Source organism: Malaclemys terrapin, chromosome 1 (genome assembly GCF_027887155.1).
Source record: "Malaclemys terrapin pileata isolate rMalTer1 chromosome 1, rMalTer1.hap1, whole genome shotgun sequence".
NCBI classification, from domain to species: domain Eukaryota; kingdom Metazoa; phylum Chordata; order Testudines; family Emydidae; genus Malaclemys; species Malaclemys terrapin.
The window spans coordinates 242,846,468-242,868,161 of record NC_071505.1 but is presented as its reverse complement, the minus strand read 5'-3'; the positions used below and the strand labels follow the sequence as shown (position 1 = coordinate 242,868,161).

At 44.4% G+C, this 21,694-nt stretch overlaps 1 protein-coding gene across 7 annotated transcripts in view; it reads left to right on the top strand.

Moving 5' to 3' along the window:
- The first annotated feature begins 246 nt into the window (after positions 1–246).
- TFDP1 (transcription factor Dp-1) overlaps positions 247–21,694 on the top strand; it is a 121,075-nt gene continuing 99,627 nt past the window's right edge. Inside the window, exons 1-2 of one of the 7 annotated variants that reach the window (XM_054011019.1) lie at positions 247–313; positions 1,493–1,580. In XM_054011019.1, coding sequence (XP_053866994.1) covers positions 1,569–1,580 — 12 coding nt within the window. In that variant the 5' untranslated portion in view covers positions 247–313; positions 1,493–1,568. Of the gene's footprint in view, positions 314–357; positions 452–613; positions 742–955; positions 1,032–1,068; positions 1,348–1,492; positions 1,581–21,694 lie in introns of those variants that run through there. The other 6 variants (XM_054011005.1, XM_054011035.1, XM_054010995.1 and 3 more) reach the window with 6 other exon arrangements.

Below are 21,694 nucleotides of genomic sequence, written 5' to 3'. Positions count from 1 at the left end.
TTGCTTAACGCCCATAGGTGGGAGGTAGGCAGTTCAGTGCTCACACAGGCAGAGCCACCCCCTCGAGTAACGCCACGTGCCACAGCGCAATTGCTGTTTATCACTGACTAACCGCCAGGTCTCGCGCCCATGCTTCCCGCGCACTTGCTCCTAGAGGAGGGCGGGGAGACCATGGGCGCGAAAAAGCCGCGCATGCGCTTTTCACGGACGGCGGGTGGAGGGACCACTAGTCTCTCCGAGTGTGCCCTGTGTGAGGCACGTTACACCTTGTGACGTCAGCGCGCAGCGTCACGCGGGTGGGACGTACAAAAGTGTAAGTTTCAATTTTTTTTTCTACCAACGGAAAAAATTTTCTAGGGCCGCATCCGCGTGCCGGAGCCGGGGAGGGGCGGCTGCGCCCCCGCCCCCACACACAGGGAGCTCTCCGAGGGGAGGGGGGGAGCCTGCGCAGGTGTGCGGGGAGCGGGGGCAGGAGGGACACACTGGGGGGGCTGGAAGGGAAGAGTGAGACTGACACGTGTGGGGGGAGGGCGGGAGCGAGATCCCCCGATTGGGGCTGGGGCCAATGACAGCTTAGGAGCCCCCTCCCCCCCACATTGGAGGCCCGTGAGCTGCACATGTGCAGTCGGCGCCCCCCGCCGTGCCTCCGCAGAGCGGCGCTGTGGGGGCGGGCGGGGGACGGAGGGAGCCTGCTGTCCGCCGGCGGCCGCTCAGGTGCAGGCACCGTTCGGCATGTGGGAGGTGCTGCTGCGCCGGAGGATGGGTTTGGGCGGGACGTGGGGAGGGGGCGCGGGATCTGCCGGGGGGGGGGAATACCCCCTACTGGGGGAGGGGAGAAGATGGTGCCTGCGGCCCCTGAGTCAGCCGAGCCCAGTGCCTCGCGCGGCCCCGCGCCAGCTTGGGCGGGCTGGTGGGCCCCCGGGGGGGGGAGGGTCTGAGGCGCTGTTGGGGCTGTGAGGAGCCTCAGAGGCGCCGCGTCCTCCCTCACCTCCCGTCGCAGCTGCGGCCCGTCTGCCTGCGCCCGCCGCCGGGTACGGGGGGCTGTCGGGGGGCTGGCCCCGGAGGCCTAGTGCCTATGGCGAAGCTGACAGGTCGCCCCCACTCCCATGCAGAGGCCTGGCCTTCGGGGGACGGGGGTGTCGGGTAGTGTTGCAGAAGGCGCAGCTGGACCGTGACCGGCCCGGTGTGGGCTTAGGCTGCCGGCGCAGGCCGCCTGCCGCCCTGCTGGGCTCCTCCGTGTATGTTTGGGGTGGGGAGGCCTCTGGAGCTAGGGTGCGAATTGTGACAGCTTCCCCGAGCTGCAGGGAGGTCGTTCCCCCGTGGGGGTTGTGAGGCTGATCACCGAGAGTAAGTTGATGATGCCAGGAAACTTTTTAGAACGTGTCTCACAATATTTAAAGTAGAGGAATATCTGCTTGTAGTTAATAAATTACATTTTACAGACTTCTGAAATTCACTATTATAGCTGGTGTTGTCTTGACTTTCTTTTTAGAAAATAACATCACTGTCCCTGTTTCCTTCTGTGGACATCAAGCATTTAAGTGCCTTGATTTCTAGGCAGTGGTAACATGGCAAAAGATGTGAGTATATTTGTTTCATATTATGTGGAAGGATGAGTAATAGAATATTTCCATGTTTTTGCTAATAAAAATAAAGCAGGCCATACAACCCACAAATGGCATTAAGGGATATGAAGACCTGCTTTTTGTATCTTATTTAAAATAGGGTTTGCAGTACATCTGTCACTGTTTTTGCATAGAAAGTTTAGAATAGAATTATTAACTCTTGTACTATAAAAAGGCTTAAGATCTGAGAGAATCTGCATACATTTGTTCTGTGCAACAAAACAAAAAGCCACCATCTTGCTGAAAAGCATTTGTGATGCAGGCATTTTGTGTACTTGTGGTAGAGATTATGACAACTGCTTTTCATTGTTGTGCTGGGCTTTTAAAAAAAACCCAAATAATGAAATTATTGTTCAATCTGAGTGTTTTCAGTCAAGTACCTTTCATTAAGTTACCTGTTTGTTGATAAAACAGGTACATCAGGAGCACCACTGTCAGTGTTGCCCTGCAATTCAACCCTGTTTAGGGGTGAGAGGGTCCTTCAGTCTCCATGCCCATTCTTTTTTCTTTCTTCTCTTCTGAGGCAGACAAAATAAACCTAGTGAATGCCAACAGGAATTGGCCTAGGACAACTATTTTTTTCCCACATAGTCCATCAAATTCAAGCCACTACCACTCACCTCTAGGTTAATAAAAGAGGTTTATCTCTTGAGCCATCTATTCTTACAGTTCCCTTTTTAATATCTCTGTAACTATCCAAAAAATTACTGTCTTATATTTAAATTTAAACGAACTTCTGTTCACTAATAGTCCTCATTTAATATCATTAGGCTTTCATAGTTACATGTTACATTGCTAGTAAAGTACTCTGATATTCTGGTTTGCATATTGATATGTTTTTTGCATATTTTCAAAAAAGAAAAACAGCATTTAAAAAAAAGGTTTTAGATTACGGCCTAAGGTTTGATGTGAGAAGGTATTGCAACCTTTCAAACAGTGAGAGACAGATAGAACTTAAGTAATCCTTGGTTTAAAGAATTAATATTGTAGAGCACTGATGTGGTTTAAAAAACACTTAAAAAAAACAAACAAACCCTAATGATTGGGGCAGCAACCAGATAGAAAAACAGTCAGTCCGGGGTTGCCAGGAAAAGACAAAGGAAGTGAATTATGTTAAAGATAGCTAAAGGTCTTATGGGTGGGAGGAAAGAAAGTAGGCCCATTGAGAGGATGAAATAAAAGATGGTTAAAAGTGACAGAGATACTTAAGACCTTTTGTTTAAATCCCTCCTAGGCTATGTCTAACACTACAGACCTTGCAGCTGCTCTACACTAGCAAGAGAACAGGAGTACTTGTGGCACCTTAGAGACTAACAAATTTATTAGAGCATAAGCTTTCGTGGACTACAGCCCACTTCTTTGGATGCCCACTTCTTCATATGCATCCGAAGAAGTGGGCTGTAGTCCACGAAAGCTTATGTTCTAATAAATTTGTTAGTCTCTAAGGTGCCACAAGTACTCCTGTTCTTTTTGCGGATACAGACTAACACGGCTGTTACTCTGAAACTAGCAAGAGAGCATCTCCTGCCAGCATAGCACTATCCACACCGGTGCTTTTATCGGCAAAACATATGTCGGTCAGAGGTGTCAGTTTTTTCACATCCCTGACCGACAAGTTTTGCTGACCAAAAACAAAAGTGTGTGAGGGAGAATTTAGAAAACTAGGAAATGAGGAAGAACTTAATGAGTATTGATGAAGAGCATGTAAGGAGAGTACGTGGGGAACAAAAGTGTATGCCACTCATCCAGTTCAGCTGATGTGGACCATAAGATATTAGGATACCTTGCAAACTTAATGTATAGTTCAATGCAGTGGTTCTCAAACTTTTGTACTGGTGACCCTTTTCATATAGCAAGCCTCTGAGTGCAACCCACCTAATAAATTAAAAGCACTTTTTTATATACTTAACACCATTATAAATGCTGGAGGCAAAGCGGGGTTTGGGGTGGAGGCTGACAGCTCGTGATCCCCCAGGTAATAACCTTGTGACCCCCTGAGGGGTACCGACCCCCAGTTTCAGAACCACTGGTTTAGTAGTAGACAACTGGTGTGGTACTAATTGCTTTTTGCCAATTTTCAAAAAGGGAAAGAAGAGTGAACCTGATAATTACTGTTTAAAACCTAACTTCTGTCCTTAGTGAAATAATGGAACAAATTACAAGGGGGGGGGGAGGGAGAGAAGATCCCTAATTTTTTAGGCCTTGATCCTGCAAAGACTTGCACATGCTTAACTTCGTGTGTGCATAATCCTGTAGACTTCAGTAGAACGGTTCATGTGTGTAAAAATTAAGTATGTGAATAATTCAGCAGGAGTGGGACCTTACTGAATAATTTGCACTGTGAACAGTAAGCATTATAAATGTATAAAGAATATTTCTTTCCAAACAAAATCTATTCCTTTTTTAAAAAAATTATAAAATTAATAGCTAAACAGGGGGATTAAAGAAATAATATTGGATTTTACTAAAACATTTGGTAAATCTTCCAAAATCTTTATTTGAAAATTTTAGTAACATGGATATAGTGTCATGTAGACTGAAAATTAGCCAGAGGATTGTGAACAACTGATAATGGTAAATGGCAAAGTATTGAGTTTGGGGAATGTACTAATGGATTTTTTTCTAATGGATAAGGCCCAAAAGCTATTGCAAAGTTTGTGGTAGCTCCAGTCATGAATAACCTCTTCATTGAAGAAGAGGGAATAAAGAGGACATCACAATTAATATTATATATAGAAGAGGTCCCAGAGTTGCGTTTGGTGTAACTTTTTTTTTTTTTTTTTAAACAGTGTGTACATGTTCTCATCTACAGTACTCCCATGAGTCCTGTTGATCTTAAACCAAATTAGACCCAGCCATGCTTGGGGAATCCCAGAAACCTCAGCTCAGTCACCACTCCTGTTTTTAATGGCTGACTGCCTTTGTTACTGTCACTTTAGAACATAAGAACGGCCATATTGGGTCATACCAAAGGTCCATCAAGCCCAGTATCCTGTCTTCTGACAGTGGCCTATGCCAGGTGCCCCAGAGGGAAGAACAGAACAGGTAATCATCAAGTGATGCATCCCTTGTCGTCCAGTCCCAGCTTCTGGCAAAACAGAGGCTAGGGACTCTGTCCCTGCCCATCCTGGCTAATAGCCATTAATGGACCTATCCTCCATGAACTTACCTAGTTCTTTTTTGAACCCTGTTATGGTCTTGACCTTCACAACATCCTCTGGTAAGGAATTCCACAAGTTGACTCTGCATTGTGTGGAAAAAATACTTACTTTTGTTTTAAACCTGTGTAGTTCGTGTGTTATGAGAGGGAGTAAATAACAGTTCCTTATTTACTTTCTCCACACTAGTCATGATTTTATAGACCTCTATCATATCCCCCTTTGTTTTCTCTTTTTCAAGCTGAAAAGTCCCAATTTTATTAATCTCTCCTCATATGGAAGCCATTCCATACTCCTAATAATTTTTGTTGCTCTTTTCTGAACCTTTTCCAAGTCAATATATTTTTTTTTTTGAGACTGGGCGACGGCATCTACACGCAATATTCAAAATGTGGGTGTATTATGGATTTATATAGAGGCGATATGATATTTTCTGTCTTCTCTATCCCTTTCTTAATAATTCCCAACAGTCTGTTCGCTTTTTTACTGCCGTGTACGTTTTCAGAGAACTATCCACAATTAATTCAAAATCTTTCTTGAGTGGTAACAGCTAATTTAGATGTGCATAATTTTATATGTATAGTTGGGATTGTTTTCCAATGTGCATTACTTTGCATTTATCAACATTGAATTTCATCTGTCATTTTGTTGCCCAGTGACCCAGTTTTGTGAGATCCTTTTGTAGCTCTTTGCAGTCTGCTTGAATATCTCTCTTGAGTAGTTTTGTATCCTCTGCAAATTTTGCCACCTTACTGTTTACCCCTTTCTCCAGATTATTTATGAAATAAATATGTATTAAATAGGACTGGTCCCAGTACAGATTGCTGGAGGACATCACTATTAACCTCTCTCCATTCTGAAAACTGACCATTCATTCCTACCCTTTGTTTCCTATCTCTTAACCAGTTATCAGTCCATGAGAGGACCTTCCCTCCTATCTTAAGAGCCTTTGGTGAGGTACCTTGTCAAAGGCTTTCTGAAAATCTTAGTACACTATATCCACTGGATCCTCCTTATCCACATGCTTGTTGACCCCCTCAAAGAATTCTAGTGATTGGTGAGGCATGATTTCCCGTTACAAAAACCATGTTGACTCTTCCCCAACAAATTATGTTCATCTATGTGTCTGACAATTCTGTTCTTTACTATAGTTTCAACCAGTTTGCCTGGTACTGAAGTCAGGCTTACCCGCCTGTAATTGCTGGGATCACCTCTGAAGCCCTTTTAAAAATTGGCGTAACATTAGGTATCCTCCAGTCATTTGGTACAGAAGCTGATTTATATGTTAGGTTACAAACTACAGTTAGTAGTTCACCAGTTTCACATTTGAGTTCCTTCAGAACTCTTTGGTAAATACCATCTGGTCCTTGGCACTTACTACTTTTTAGTTTATCAGTTTGTTCCTAAACCTCCTCTCGTGACACCTCAGTCTGCAACAGTTCCTCAGATTTGTCACCTAAAAAGATTGGCTCAGTTTTGAGAATTTCCTCACATCCTCAGCCATGAAGACCGCTGCAAATAATTCATTTAGCAACTGCCTTATTGTTCTTGAGAGCTCCTTTAGAATCTCGATTGTCCAGTGGCCCCACTGGATATTTAGCAGGCTTCCTGCTTCTGATGTACTTTTATTACTTTTTGAGTCTTTGGCTAATTGTTGTTCAAATTCTTTTTTGGCCTTCCTAATTATATTTTTATAATTTTGTCAGAGTTTATGCTCCTTCTATTTTCCTCACTAGGATTTAACTTCCACTTTTTAAAGGATGCCTTTTTGTCTCTCACTGCTTCTTTTACTTGGTTGTTTAGCCATGGTGGCACTTTTTTGGTTATCTTACATTTAAGTTGAACCTCTATTATGGTGTCTTTAAAAGGTTTCCATGCAGCTTGCAGGGATTTCACTTTTGACACTGTACCTTCTAATTTCTGTTTAACTAACTTCCTCATTTTTGTGTAGTCGCCCTTTCTGAAATTAAATGCTACAGTGTTGGACTGTTGTGATGTTTTCCCTGCCACAGGGATATTAAATTTAATTATATTATGGTCACTATTACCAAGTGGTCCAGCTATAATCATTTCTTGGACCAGATCCTGTGCTGCACTTAGGACTACATCAAGAATTTCCTCCCCTCTTGTGGGTTCCAGGACTAGCTGCTCCAAGAAGCAGTCATTTAAGGTGTCAAGAAACTTAATCTCTGCATCCCGTCCTGAGGTAACATGTTCCCAGGCAATGTGGGGATTGTTGAAACCCCCCATTATTATTGAGTTTTTTATTTTTATAGCTTCTCTAATCTTCCTGCGCATTTCACAGTCACTATCACCATCCTGTGCAGGTGGTTGGTAATAATATATGGAGCTATACCTATCTCATAGAGCTGGAAGGGACCCTGAAAGGTCATCGAGTCCAGCCCCCTGCCTTCACTAGCAGGACCAAGTACTGATTTTGCCCCAGATCCCTAAGTGGACCCCTCTTTTACTTTTGTACTGGTGACCCTTTTCACAACCCTGGGTTTAGCAGGCCAATGCTCAAGCCACTGAGCTATCCCTCCTCCCTACTGCTATATTCTTATTATTAGAGTATGGAATTACTATCCATAAATATTCTGTGGTACAGTTTGGTTTATTTAAGATTTTTACTTCATATGATTCTATGATTTTTTTGTACATATAGTGCCAGTCCCCCACCAGCACAACTTGTTCTGTCCTTCTGATCTATTTTGTACCCTGGTACTACTGTGTCCCATTGATTATCCTCATTCCATCAAGTTTCTGTGATGCCTATTATATCAATATCCTCATTTAATATGTGGCACTGTAGTTCACCCATCTTATTATTTAGACTTCTAGCATTTATATATAAGCACTTTAAAAACTTGTCACTTTTTAGCTGTCTGCCATTACATGATGTAATTGAATGGGCCTCTTTTTCATTTGACTGTTTCTCATCAGATCCTACCTGTATTTTATCATTGTCCATCCTCTCCTCCTTACTAGGACATAGAGAATCTCCATTAATACATCCTCCCCTAAGAGATGTCTCTGTCCGAACCATGTGCTTCTCTATACCTGTCGGCTTTCCCCCAGCCCTTAGTTTAAAAACTGCTGTGACCTTTTAAATTTTAAGTGTCAGCAATCTGGTTCCATTTTGGTTTAGATGGAGCCCATCCTTCCTGAATAGGCTCCCCTTTCCCAAAAGTTTCCCCAGTTCCTAATAAATCTAAACCCCTCTTCCCTACACTATTGTTTCATCCAGGCATTGAGACCCTGCAGTTCTACGTATCTAACTGGCCCTGCGCATGGAACTGGAAGCATTTCAGATAATGCTACCATGGAGGCCCTGGACTTCAATCTCTTACCTAGCAGCCTAAATTTGGCCTCCCAGACCTCTCTCCTATCCTTCCTTATGTCATTGGCACTTACATGTACCACAACCATCAGCTCCTCTCCAGCACTACACATAAGTCTATCTAGATGTTTTCGAGAGATCCGCAACCTTCGCGCCAGGCAGGCAAGTCACCATGCGGTTCTCCTGGTCATCGCAAACCCAGCTATCTATGTTGCTAATGATCAAATTCCCCCAATAACTATTACCTATCTCTTCCCGATAACTGGAGTTCCCTCCCCTGGAGAGGTATCCTCAGTGCGAGAGGATACCACATCATCATCTGGAAGGAGTCCCAGCTATGGGATTGTTTCCCTCTGCCCCAGTTGGATGTTCTTGTTCCCTGAGACTTTCTTCCTCCTCAACAGTACAGAGGATGTCAGACTGGGGATAGGACCATTCTACTGTGCCCGGAAAGTCTCATCTATGTACCTCTGTCTCCCTTAGCTCCTCCGTTTCAGCCACTCTGATCTCCAAAGCCTGTACGTGGTCTGTGAGGGCCAGGAGCTCCCTACACTGAATGCACACATACGCCATCTGCCCATATGGCAGGTAATCATATATGCTGCTTTGATGCAATAAACTGGATAGCCCCCACTCTGTCGCTGGACTTTTGCTTACATTCTCTTTTTACTCCTGCAGCTCATTCCCTTGTTGATGTTTTGTTTTTATCAACAGGTTTTTTTTTTTGGCATTAAGTTTAAAGAAGGTTAAGTGTATCTAGCCCCTCCTTACCCCCTCGCATTCTCCCTCTAAACTCCCTTGCAAAACTCCCCTGTGAGCTGCTCCTGTTCGCTAGCTCTTCTTGTCGCTTAGGAGTGGGCTTTTTAAAGGTTTCCAGCTGTTCTCCCAACTGCCATGGGATCTTTTTCTCTGGGTTGACCTATCACCCTTCATTCAGGAGCTATAAGAGCTACAGCAGATTCTCCCTTAGCAGATATAACGTTCTATCCTCTGTTGACCTATTAACACTCAGCAGATTCATCACACTATAGTGATGAATTTAGCAAGATTAATAGGGTGCAGTGAAGAAAGGGGAATACTTAGGAATCTTTGTCCTTGAATATACTTACTGTGAGCATTATCAAGCTGTCCAATATTTTCCTAAGGGAAGTGGTGAAATTTCCATCTTTTGGGACACTTAAAACTAGACTGGACACAACACTAATATGGGGAGTCAGGAATAATTGTGCATTGGTGGGAAGATAATTAGTAACCTAATAGCCATCTACTATCTCTAATCCGATACCAGGAGAAAGTGTTGGTCACTTGTATATTGGAATTGATGTCTGAAAATAGAAAAGGGAATGCTATTCATCATAAATGGTTCAAAAATATAATAGTGTAGCAGTTCTTAAACAGTTTGGTGGAGAGCCAACTGGCAGAATGTTGCTAGTGCTCCCCATTTTCAGTTACTTTAATTGCAGAGAAAACCCTGGAGGCCTGTAAAAGCAGTAGGAAAACAGAGGTGGTTTGTGTCTGGCTCTCTGTTAGGAGTAACTGCTACCTAGGAGGAAGAGAAGAAACCAGAGCTGCTCTCAAGAATTAGAACCATTAGTTGGCGAGGAATGCTCAAAGGAGAGGAGGGTAATACAGCCATGCAATGTGCCTAGGGGAGAAGGGGACCAGGTAGAAGGAATTCATGTATGAGGACAAAACACTTACTGCATTAAACAGTCAAATATGCATAATTGCTTTCTTCATATCAATTTCCATGTAGGCAATTGCTATAGTTGTCACAGGGATACTCTGCAATTCTCACATGGACCAACTCTTTCCAGATAGTCTTTAGTAAAACTCTGTCCATGCTATGAGAATTTGCAAAACCTTGGACTGATGGATTACTCAAAGTTTTATTTTCCATTGTGTGTTCTACCAACATCTTATTTTTTTACTTGAAAATATTTTGGCAAAATTATTCTTGATCTCTAGATTGAAGTATTTTATATTTATTCTAGATAGGCAGATACTTCTGAAGTATTTTAATTAACAGTATTTTAGTGTTTTATGTATTTTTAGTATTTTAGTTACTGAATGAGAGACCCTACACCTGACTGAGCAGGTGGACCCTTGTGACCATATGGAGCCCTATTGATTCCCTGTACAGAATTCTGCCACATGGAGCTTGTTGCGGGTTCAATGCCTGATATTACTTCCCCAGATATCTAAAGATGCAGGGGTGAGAGTAGTATATTTTCTCCCTTTTAAGGGAGGTGTTCAAAAGAGACTTGAATAAATGATTTCATTCCAATTCACTTATTTTTTATGATCTCGTCCATAAATATGTTGGCCAAAGAAAATATTTTAAAATGTACACTTGAAAATGAAAAGGTTCAGAGAAGGGCAACAAAAATGATTAGGGGTTTGAAACAGCTTCCGTATGAGGAGAGATTAATAAGACTGGGACTTTTCAGTTTGGAAAAGAGACGACTAAGGGGGGATAAGATAGAGGTCTATAAAATCATGACTGGTGTGGAGAAAGAAAATAAAGAGGTGTTATTTACTCCTTCTCTTAACACAAGAACTAGGGGCCACCAAACTAAATTAATTGGCAGCAAGTTTAAAACAAAGAAAAGGAAGTATTTTTTCACACAACGCACAGTCAACCTCTGGAACTCTTCACCGGAGGATGTTGTGAAGGCCAAGACTATAACAGTTCAAAAAAAAGATATAGCCATTGATGGACCCATCCTCCATGAATTTAAGCCAGGATGGGCAGGGATGGTATTCCTAGCCTCTGTTTGCCAGAAGCTGCGAATGGGCTACAGGGGATGGATCATTTGATGACTGCCTGTTCTGTTCATTCCCTCGGGCACCTGGCATTGGCCACTGTTGGAAGACAGGATACTGGGCTAGATGGACCTTTGGTCTGATCCAGTATGGCTGTTGTTATGAAATACTGAGGAGTGGTTTCCTGCATTGCTGTTTAAGGCCCTAATCCGGTGATAAGATCAGTGTGAGTGGACCCTGGCACTTTCACGGGGCACCACTGAAGTCAGTAGGGTTTTGCATGGGCAAGAGCTCGCTTGCACAAATTGGACTGTAGTGTCACGGCCCGTGGCTATTTTTTGAGTGAAGATGCCTTGTTTGTAAAAAGATAGCAAGATCACAGGTCAGAATTCAGATTCATGTGTTTTCTTTGCAGAAAAGCTTTGGCAGTTGTGGTAACTGATATAATCACGCAGCCTTAGCAATAAAGTAAATAGCTTATAATATTTGAGGTCTATTTGCCATGCATTGTAGCATCATTCCATGGGTAGATGGTACTGAAAATACCTGACACAAGACTGCTGAGCTTGTTTAGAAAAAGGTGTATTTTGTATACCACTCAGACCTATATGATGAAGCCTACTGGTAAAGAAATACATTCAATGTATATCAATAACAAGCTCACTATTTTATGCAGACTGCCATGTCATATGAGATCTGTGAAACCAATGCATGTGCAACAGTTTGTTTTTAAATTAAATCTTCATTATGAATATCTTGAATATTTATATCTGTATGAACTAGATTTACTCCATTATCTTCAAGTTTAATTGGTTTCTCATGCATTGCAGTTCTGTAATTAAAATAATGTGAAGTTTATGCTTTGATAGTTTTCCATATGGTACTTCTAAATTAACTTTGAACTTATATCTGTTGTCTGAATCCAAAAGTTACAGCTGGGCTAAAATTTAAAAAGTCAAAATGACACTAACATGATGGAAATGAGGGCTGTATGTGCTCTTTATGATGCACAAAGAGGTCCTAAAAAGAATTTTATATGCATTTTTTCCTGCCTGTTTTTTCTTTACATATCGGAACATCTAGTTTGATGTCCCCCTCACCCCTTTTTTTTGTTTGTTGGAGATATCTGGGGAAGTAATATCAGGCATTGAACCCAGTGGGAGAGGTTATTTACTGTTTTGTAAGCAGTTTAATGTGTTGTATTAAATTTGCCATGTGCCTACATACCGTGTTGATAGGCACATAATTATTTCAGAATAATATTTTATAAACCTTATAGGCATTTAAAGAATACATTGGTAAGGATTTAGGTGAGGTAAAATGGCTTTTAAATGAATAATGTTCAACACTTAACTGCTAAAATATTGTATTAGTACAGGCACAGTGAAACTATTCTAATAATTTTGTTGAAAGAACAAATATCTATTTTGTTCTGGTCTAGGGCAGCAAGTACCAAGAGCTTTTTACTGGACATGATTGTTGCTACTGCTGCCCTGATAGCTTGTCCATTGGCATTGCATACTGTAATATGGGAGTTCTGGTGCAGGCGAAAAGACTAGATTACTTTCTCTGTACGTTAGTGTGCCTGGTGTTCTGTGCGTGTGAAGTATCTGGGATGACCATGACTTGAGTTGCTCTCTATTTGAAAAGCAGGTTGCAGTTACTTTTGGAGGATGTTGTCTGTTCGAGCAACAAGGCCTGAGACTATCAATTGTCAGCTCCACAGTGTACTTCTGGGGGAATTCTGTGCATGTGCATAATTAATGAGCTATGCATACTTCTAATTTTTTGCACATAAAAAAGCTTCTGCCAAAATGTTGCTGCAGTTCTGCCTTTCACTGTGGTGATAGAACATAGCAGCAGTTCCCAGCCGGCTAGGGAAGAGAGAGAACCTGTCTTCTTCACAGCTCCTGTCAGGCCAGGTCAGGAGATAGGCTATGGAAAGGCAGATGGCATGAGGCTGCTAGGGGGTTGGACAGGGGCTCATAAGGGCTAGTGGGGGAGGACAGACTGAGGCAAGGGCTGAATGGGAGTGGAAGTACAGGGCCACATGGTGATGGGGGAGGGAGGTGCAGGGCCACATAGGCACAGGGGGTGGCTGAGTGGGGGCACAGGGACATATGGGGAGGGGGTACAAGGATCCATAGGGACAGGGTAGTGGCTGGGTGGGTGCACAGAGCCACATGGGGATGGGGAGAGGGGTGCAGGGCCACATGGGGATGCGGGGACTGGATGTCTGAATGGAGGTGGAGGGACATGTGGATGGGCTGCAAGGACACGTGGGGGTACAGGAACACATGGGGATGGGCAGAAGTGCCTGACTGAATGGGAGAGGCTAGGGGCCAGCCAGGGTCTGCATGGGGGAAGCTCCCTAACAATCCCTCATCCCCCCCACCCCCCCAAAAAAAACAACAAAAACACTTATTCCATACTTTTCCCACCCATACCCACAACCCTCCAAGTTGACACCCAGGCTCCTTCCCAGCAATTTACTTCCCTCTCCCTGAGCCCCTCCGTTACCCCTGACTCCCCCAAGCCTTTGAATTGCTTCTGAGAAGTGCGGGAAATACGGTTCTGTATTGTAGTTTAAATGAATTATTAATACAGAACTCTGAGTAATATGCCTAGTTAGGAATCTATTTGTCAAAAAACATTTCCTGAATACTTGCTGACAGGTATTTTGAAATAAATGACTAAGGGTATGTCTACGCTACAAAATTAGTTCGAATTTATAGAAGCCGGTTTTATAGAAATCGGTTGTATACAGCCGATTGTGTGTGTCCCCACATAAAATGCTCTAAGTGCTCTAGTCGGCGGACCGCGTTCACAGTACCGAGGCTAGCGTCGACTTCCGGAGCATTGCACTATGGGTAGCTATCCCACAGTTCCCGCAGTCTCCGCCGGCCATTGGAATTCTGGGTTGAGATCCCAATGCCCGGATGATGCAAAACGGTGTCGCGGGAGGTTCTGGGTACATGTCGTCAGGCCCCTCCCCCTCCGTCACAGCAACGGCAGACAATAGATTCGTGCCTTTTTACCTGGGTTACCTGTGCAGACAACATACCACTGCAAGCATGGAGCCTGCTCAGCTCACCGTCACCATATGTCATCTGGGTGCCGGCAGACGTGGGACTGCATTGCTACACAGCAGCAGCAGCTAACTGCCTTTTGGCGGTAGACGGTGCAGTAGACTGGTAGCCTTCATCGGCGATCTGGGTGCTGGCAGCTGTGGGGCTGGCAGCCGTAGGGCTGCATTGCACCAGCCCCTTGCCTTTTGGCAGTAGATGGTGTATTACGACTGGTAACCGTCCTATTACAAGTTGGATCATCGCACATTAGCAGAATCTTCCCTGAGCAGCAGATTGTGCAATAGGCCTGAAGGCCATCGTAGTACACTAACTGCCAAGCGCCCAGTATTTGCTGCCAAGCACCCAGAAGATGCCGAGGGCTATCAGACACGCTGCACCGTCGTCTTAAGATGTAAAAAATAGATTTGTTCTGTATTCATTTGCTTCCCCCTCCCTCCGTCAAATCAACGGCCTGCTAAACCCAGGGTTTTCAGTTTAATCTTTGGGAGGACCATTCTGTGTGACAGTTGTTTGTGTTTCTCCCTGATGCACAGCCACCTTTCTTGATTTTAATTCCCTGTACCTGTACGCCATGTCGTCACTTGGCCCGTCCTCCGTCCCGCCCTCCCTCCTTCCCCTGGTCCGTCAGATACTAGTTTCACGCCTTTTTTCAGACCGCGCCATAGCTAGCACTGGGATCATGGAGCCCGCTCAGATCACAGCGGCAATTATGAACACTATGAACACCACACGCATCGTCCTGGAGTATATGCAGAGCCAGGACATGCCAATGCGAAACCCAGACCAGCCGAGGAGGCGATTGCAGCGCGGTGAAGAGAGTGATGAGGAAATTAACATGGACATAGACCTCTCACAAGGCACAGGCCCCAGCAATGTGGAAATCATGGTGTCACTGGGGCAGATTCATGGCGTGGAACGCCGATTCTGGGCCCGGGAAACAAGCACAGACTGGTGGGACCTCATCGTGCTGCAGGTGTAGGATGATTCCCAGTGGCTGCGAAACTTTCGCATGCGTAAGGGCACTTTCATGGAACTTTGTGACTTGCTTTCCCCTGCCCTGAAACGCCAGAATACCAGGATGAGAGCAGCCCTCACAGTTGAGAAGCGAGTGGCGATAGCCCTGTGGAAGCTTGCAAGGCCAGACAGCTACTGGTCAGTCGGGAATCAATTTGGAGTGGGCAAATCTACTGTGGGGGCTGCTCTGATCCAAGTTGCCAGGGCAATGAAAGACCTGGTGATATCAAGGGTAGTGACTCTGGGAAACGTGCAGGCCATAGTGGATGGCTTTGCTGCAATGGGATTCCCAAACTGTGGTGGGACAATAGATGGAACCCATATCCCTATCTTGGCACCGGAGCACCAAGCCACCGAGTACATAAACCGCAAGGGGTACTTTTCAATGCTGCTGCAAGCCCTGGTGGATCACAAGGGACGTTTCACCAACATCAACGTGGGATGGCCGGGAAAGGTACATGATGCTCACGTCTTCAGGCACTCTGGTCTGTTTCGAAAGCTGGAGGAAGGGACTTACTTTCTGGTCCGGGAAGAAACTGTTGGGGATGTTGAAATGCCTATCGTGATCCTTGGGGACCCAGCCTACCCCTTAATGCCATGGCTCATGAAGCTGTACACAGGCAGCCTGGACAGTAGTCAGGACCTGTTCAACTATAGGCTGAGCAAGTGCCGAATGGTAGTGGAATGTGCATTTGGACGTTTAAAAGCGCGCTGGCGCAGCTTACTGACTCGCTCAGACCTCAGCGAAAAGAATATCCCCATTGTTATTGCTGCTTGCTGTGCGCTCCACAATATCTGTGAGAGTAAGGGGGAGACATTTATGGCGGGGTGGGAGGTTGAGGCAACTCGCCTGGCCGCTGATTACGCGCAGCCAGACACCAGGGCGGTTAGAGGAGCACAGCAGGGCGCGGTGCGCATCAGAGAAGCTTTGAAAACGAGTTTTGTGACTGGCCAGGCTACTGTGTGAAACTTCTGTTTGTTTCTCCTTGATGTACCCTCCAACCCCCCCGACCCGGTTCACTCTACTTCCCTGTAAACCAACCACCCCACCCTCCCCTCCCCACTTCGAGCACCGCTTGCAGAGGCAATAAAGTCATTGTTTTTTCACATTCATGCATTCTTTATTAATTCGTCACACAAGTAGGGGGATAATTGCCAAGGTAGCCTGGGATGGGTGGGGGAGGAGGGATGGAAAAGGACACACTGCATTTTAAAACTTTAACTCTTATTGAAGGCCAGCCTTCTGATGCTTGGGCGATCATCTGGGGTGGAGTGACTGGGTGGCCGGAGGCCCCCCCCACCATGTTCTTGGGCGTCTGGGTGAGGAGGCTATGGAACTTGGGGAGGAGGGCTGTTGGTTAAACAGGGGCTGTAGCGGCGGTCTCTGCTCCTGCTGCCTTTCCTGCAGCTCAACCATACGCTGGAGCATATCAGTTTGATGCTCCAGCCAGAGCATCGACTCTTGCCGTCTGTCTGCAAGCTGACGCCACCTATCATCTTCAGCCCGCCACTTACTCTTTTCATCCCGCCATTCAGCCCGCCACCTCTCATCTCGTTCATATTGTGCTTTTCTCATTTCTGACATTGACTGCCTCCACGCATTCTGCTGTTCTCTATCGGTGCGGGAGGACATCTGGAGTTCCGTGAACATATCGTCCCGCGTCCTCCATTTTCTCTTTCTAATGTTCACTAGCCTCTGCGAAGGAGAAACTTTTGCAGCTGGTGGAGGAGAAGGGAGAGGTGGTTAAAAAAGACACATTTTAGAGAACAATGGGTACACTCTTTCGTTACAAGGTCGCATTTTTCCTCTGCCTGCCGGTTTGGTATGAGAGATCACTCATGCAGTGCCCCAGGCAACATATTTCGGCTTGCAGGCAGCCATGGTAAGCCACAGTCTTTTGGCTTTTTTAACCTTCTTAACATGCGGGAAAGGTTTCAAACACCAGCGCATTTCCCATATCAAGGATGAATTGGGTTGGCCATTTAAAATGGGTTTTCAGTGTAAAAGGAGGGGCTGCGGTTTCCGGGTCAACATGCGGCACAAACCCAAGTAAACCACCCCCACACACACACACCCGATTCTCTGGGATGATCACTTCACTCCTCCCCCCACCGCGTGGTTAACAGCGGGGAACATTTCTGTTCAGAAGAGCAGGAATGGGCACCTCTGAATGTCCCCTTAATAAAATCACCCCATTTCAACCAGGTGACCGTGAATGATATCACTCTCCTGAGGATAACAAAGAGAGATAAGCAATGGATATTGTCTGCATGCCAGCAAACACCGGGACCATACGCTGCCATGCTTTGTTATGCAATGATTCCAGACTACGTGCTACTGGCCTGGCGTGGTAAAGTGTCCTACCATGGCGGACAGGATAAGGCAGCCCTCCCCAGAAACCTTTTGCAAAGGCTTTGGGAGTACATGAAGGAGAGCTTTCTGGAGATGTCCCAGGAGGATTTCCGCTCCATCCCCATACACGTTAACAGACTTTTCCAGTAGATGTACTGGCCGCGATTGCCAGGGCAAATTAATCATTAATCACTAAACACGCTTGCTTTTAAACCATGTGTAATATTTACAAAGCTACACTCACCAGAGGTCTCCTGTGTGCCCTGAGGGTCTTGGGTGAGTTCGGGGGTTACTAGTTCCAGGTCCAGGGTAACAAACATATCCTGGCTGTTGGGGAAACCGGTTTCTCCGCTTCCTTGCTGCTGTGAGCTACCTACAGTACCTCCATCCTCATCTTCCTCGTTCCCCGAACAGTCTTCCCTGTGTGTTTCTCCATTGACGGAGTCATAGCACACGGTTGGGGTAGTGGTGGCTGCACCCCCTAGAATGGCATGCAGCTCCGCGTAGAAGCGGCAAGTTTGCGGCTCTGCCCCGGACCTTCCATTTGCTTCTCTGGCTTTGTGGTAGGCTTGCCGTAGCTCCTTAACTTTCATGCGGCACTGCTGTGTGTCCCTGTTATGGTCCCGGTCCTTCATGGCCTTGGAGACCTTTTCTAATACTTTGCCATTTCTTTTACTGCTACGGAGTTCAGCTATCACTGCTTCATCTCCCCATATGGCGAGCAGATCCCGTACCTCCCGTTTGGTCCATGCTGGAGCTCTTTTGCGATCCTGGGACTCCATCACGGTTACCTGTGCTGATGAGCTCTGCGTGGTCACCTGTGCTCTCCACGCTGGGCAAACAGGAAATGAAATTCAAACGTTCGCGGGTCTTTTCCTGTCTACCTGGTCAGTGCATCTGAGTTGAGAGTGCTGTTCAGAGCGGTCACAATGAAGCACTGTGGGATATCTCCCGGAGGCTAATAACGTCGAATTCCGTCCACACTACCCCAATTCCGACCCGCAAAGGCTGATTTTTATCGCTAATCCCCTCGTCGAAGGTGGTGTAAAGAAAATGGTTTAAAGGGCCCTTTAAGTCGAAAGAAAGGGATTCGTTGTGCGGACGTGTCCAGGCTTAATTCGATTTAACGCTGCTAAAGTCGACCTAAACCCGTAGTGTAGACCAGGCCTAAGAAAAGTTAAAACTGGTATGATTATATTGTTGTTTTGACAAATAAAATATGCAGAATTTGAAAATATTGTGCGCATAATTTTTAATTTTTTTGATGCAGAATTTTTAATTTTTTGGCACAGAATTCCCCCAGGAATGACAAGGTAGTAGTGGCAAAGGAGTGAAATTTGGAGAAGCAGCCCAGTATAATGAGTTAATGAAACTCTTGTCACTCCTGCTATTCATACTTGCTTAGACTAGCAAACGAAGTGCTTAAGTCACTTGCAGGATATTGAGTTTTTTATGTAGTCTTGGGTGAATGCAGGAGATTCTATGCTCAGTTGTCTGCTCCCTACAAGAGAAGAAAACTATTGGTATTGGCAACTTGTCCAGCAGAGAGATCTGTTATTGGCCACTGGCACACATGTATCTTAAGATATTTTTAGGTTCTAAGAGGTTGTTGACCTCTTAGAAATATGATTTGCACTGCATTTTAGCTATGGACTCTTAAATGTTTTCTTTGGTGAAAGAAAGAGACAAGGCAGTAATTTAACTTGTGTGAGCTATGGACAGTATAATCTTAGCTGTTGCTGAGCAGAGTGATTTCAGTGGAAACAAAAGTAAGTATTATCTAATAGCTCTGAAACAAGTGTGCAGAGTCACTGACTTTCTGGTTTCCTCAGGGGTGCTCGACCTTTGCCCCGCCTCTTTCTGCCCTCACCCCGCCTCTTTCCAAGCATTTTAGATGACACAGTTGTGCAGAGGCAACAACTTTCTGGTTTTCTCAAGGGTGCTTAATCCCTGCTCCACCCAAGGCCTTGCTGCCACTCCACCCCTTCCTCCAAGGCCCTAGCCCTGCCAGTTTTTGCCCCCGAGTACACACTGCCCTCGCTCCGCCTCTTCCTGCCCCCGCTCCTTCCCCTCCCATCCAGCGCCTCCTGCATGCCGCTGAACAGCTCATCACTGGCAGTGGGGAGGTGCTGGGAGAGATAGAGAGGAGCTGATCAGCGGGGCTGCTGGTTGGGGCTGAGCACCCACTAATTTTTCCCCATGGGTGCTCTAGCTCTGGAGCACCCACAGAGTCAGCGCCTATGCAAATATTGCTCAAAAGGTGGGGATAAGTAGCAAGATGTAATCAAAGCAATAAGTTTACCTTTCTGCAGATCTAAACTATAAGTACAGTTAAGTATTGCCTCAAGAATAGTCTAAAAGACCAAAGTTCTAGGCGGTATCATGGCCCTAGATTCTTTCTTACAGAAAAATTGACTCATTTTTGTGATATTCTAGAAGTCGAGCTTCAGTCAACTCAGCTATAAAAAGCTATCTGAAAAGTTGCCTGATTTTCTTTTTTTTATTTATTCATTTATTTAACTCAACTAACCAGGAAACTGCACATGTGCAAAGGAGATCTGATTGACAGCAATTTATTGAGCTTGACTAACTCCTGATGGTATATGGGAGTTTTAATTGCAGCCTTTCTACACCAGCTGGAGCATCTATGTTTGGAAAGGAGAACTTATGCCTGAAAAAGGGCTGTTGGTTTGCACTTCTTCAGTCCCTGGGGATTCCACCGGGGAAGGGTGGGGGTAGCTTTAATTTAAATTTGAGGCTCCATAGGATTGTTGCTGGCCTGGGTGGATTTGATTTAAATCACTAGTCAGGAAGACTTGATTTAATCATGGATTTCTGCATAAAAGTGCATTCTTGTTTGGTGGTTTATAACCTTAATACATATTCTTCACAACTCAGAGATGTAGGTTTCATTTTTAGAAGGTACACACTCTACATTTTTAAAGTGATCTATTTTGAAAACTTTTCCGATTAGTTTTACAGCTATATCAGAAAATGAATGATTGTTTAGTTATTTCATAAATATCTGCTTCAATTACCTTTGGTAAATGAAGTCATTGGGCGGTGAACTATCTGCAATTCAACGAAGGCTGATCATTAATATTTGGAGGATTTTCTTGCCATGCTGTGCTGTATTAGGAGGAGAACATCACCAGACAGACATTTAAATTGTTTTATTTAACTAAAACAGCGTGTTATATTCTGGATATTTTTCTTCAACAGCAAAGATATAATATTTTAACAAAACAAGCATATGAATTTTTGAATTTAAACATTCACATTTTTTAAAATCACACTTGTTTTTGTTAAAATTATTTTTAACTAAAATAGTTAAATGAAATACTAAAAATAAATCGGTGTCAGCCAGGTCAACGTGAGAAACTTAAAATATTGGCTTCTGCAGCTAACTCAGTCGTCTTCACCTTCATTTTCCTGTTTGTTCATAATCTGGAAAAGAAAAACAAGCTTTCCTGCTTTTTCAGGTCCCAAACAATTTCTCAGTTTGGAATGAATTAGTCCAAAGGAAGAAAATATATTTCGACACTGGCAGAAGAAGCTACTGCTGTTAAAAGTGAGATTATCACTTCAACAGTCTCTGAATCTAAGTGCTTACGTGACTTCCATCAGTTCACTGGTGTGACTTTCTTTAAAACATCATCGGCAAACATATATTTCTTGAATGGTTCACCCTTCGCTCTGAAGTTTATTATAGTTGGCATTGTGGAGGAATGATTGCTGGATGTCCATGTCATAGTCAGCTCCTCTTCTTCAGGAGTTAAGGTTTGACCCTGATACTGAGTATTGAGAATATTTGCAAGAAAATGACCTGGAGATAGTGCTTGTCCTATTCATTTTTTTAATGCTTGTAATTTAACTCTGTCATTGCATACTTCTCTTTTTAAGATCTCACTCAATTCCTTCCAAATTTCAACAGCATCAGCAATAAAACAGCTGTTTCCCTGCATTTTGTTCAAAGCTACAGAAATAGGCTTCAGAGTACTCGGTGTCTGTTCAACATTTCTCTTAAGCCCAATGTTGAGAACTTTGGCTGTGATAGTGTCATCTATTTTTTCACTCTTTTGTTCGCAAACGGTCATCGAATTAGGCAAGTTCTTGATATAGTGCTCAAAACAGTCCATTACTGAATTCCATCACACATCTTGTGGAAGAGTTAGCTTGGTTCCTCTCACTTTTTTCAGAACAGCTGCAGCAAAGTGGTTGTTATGGAAGTACTTTTCAATTTCAACAACATTAACCTTTATTTGTGGAACACTGAAGTCTTTGGCTAGGAGGTGCATCAAATGAGCACTGCAACTGTATGTTATTAGCTTGGGACTCTTCTAAATTTA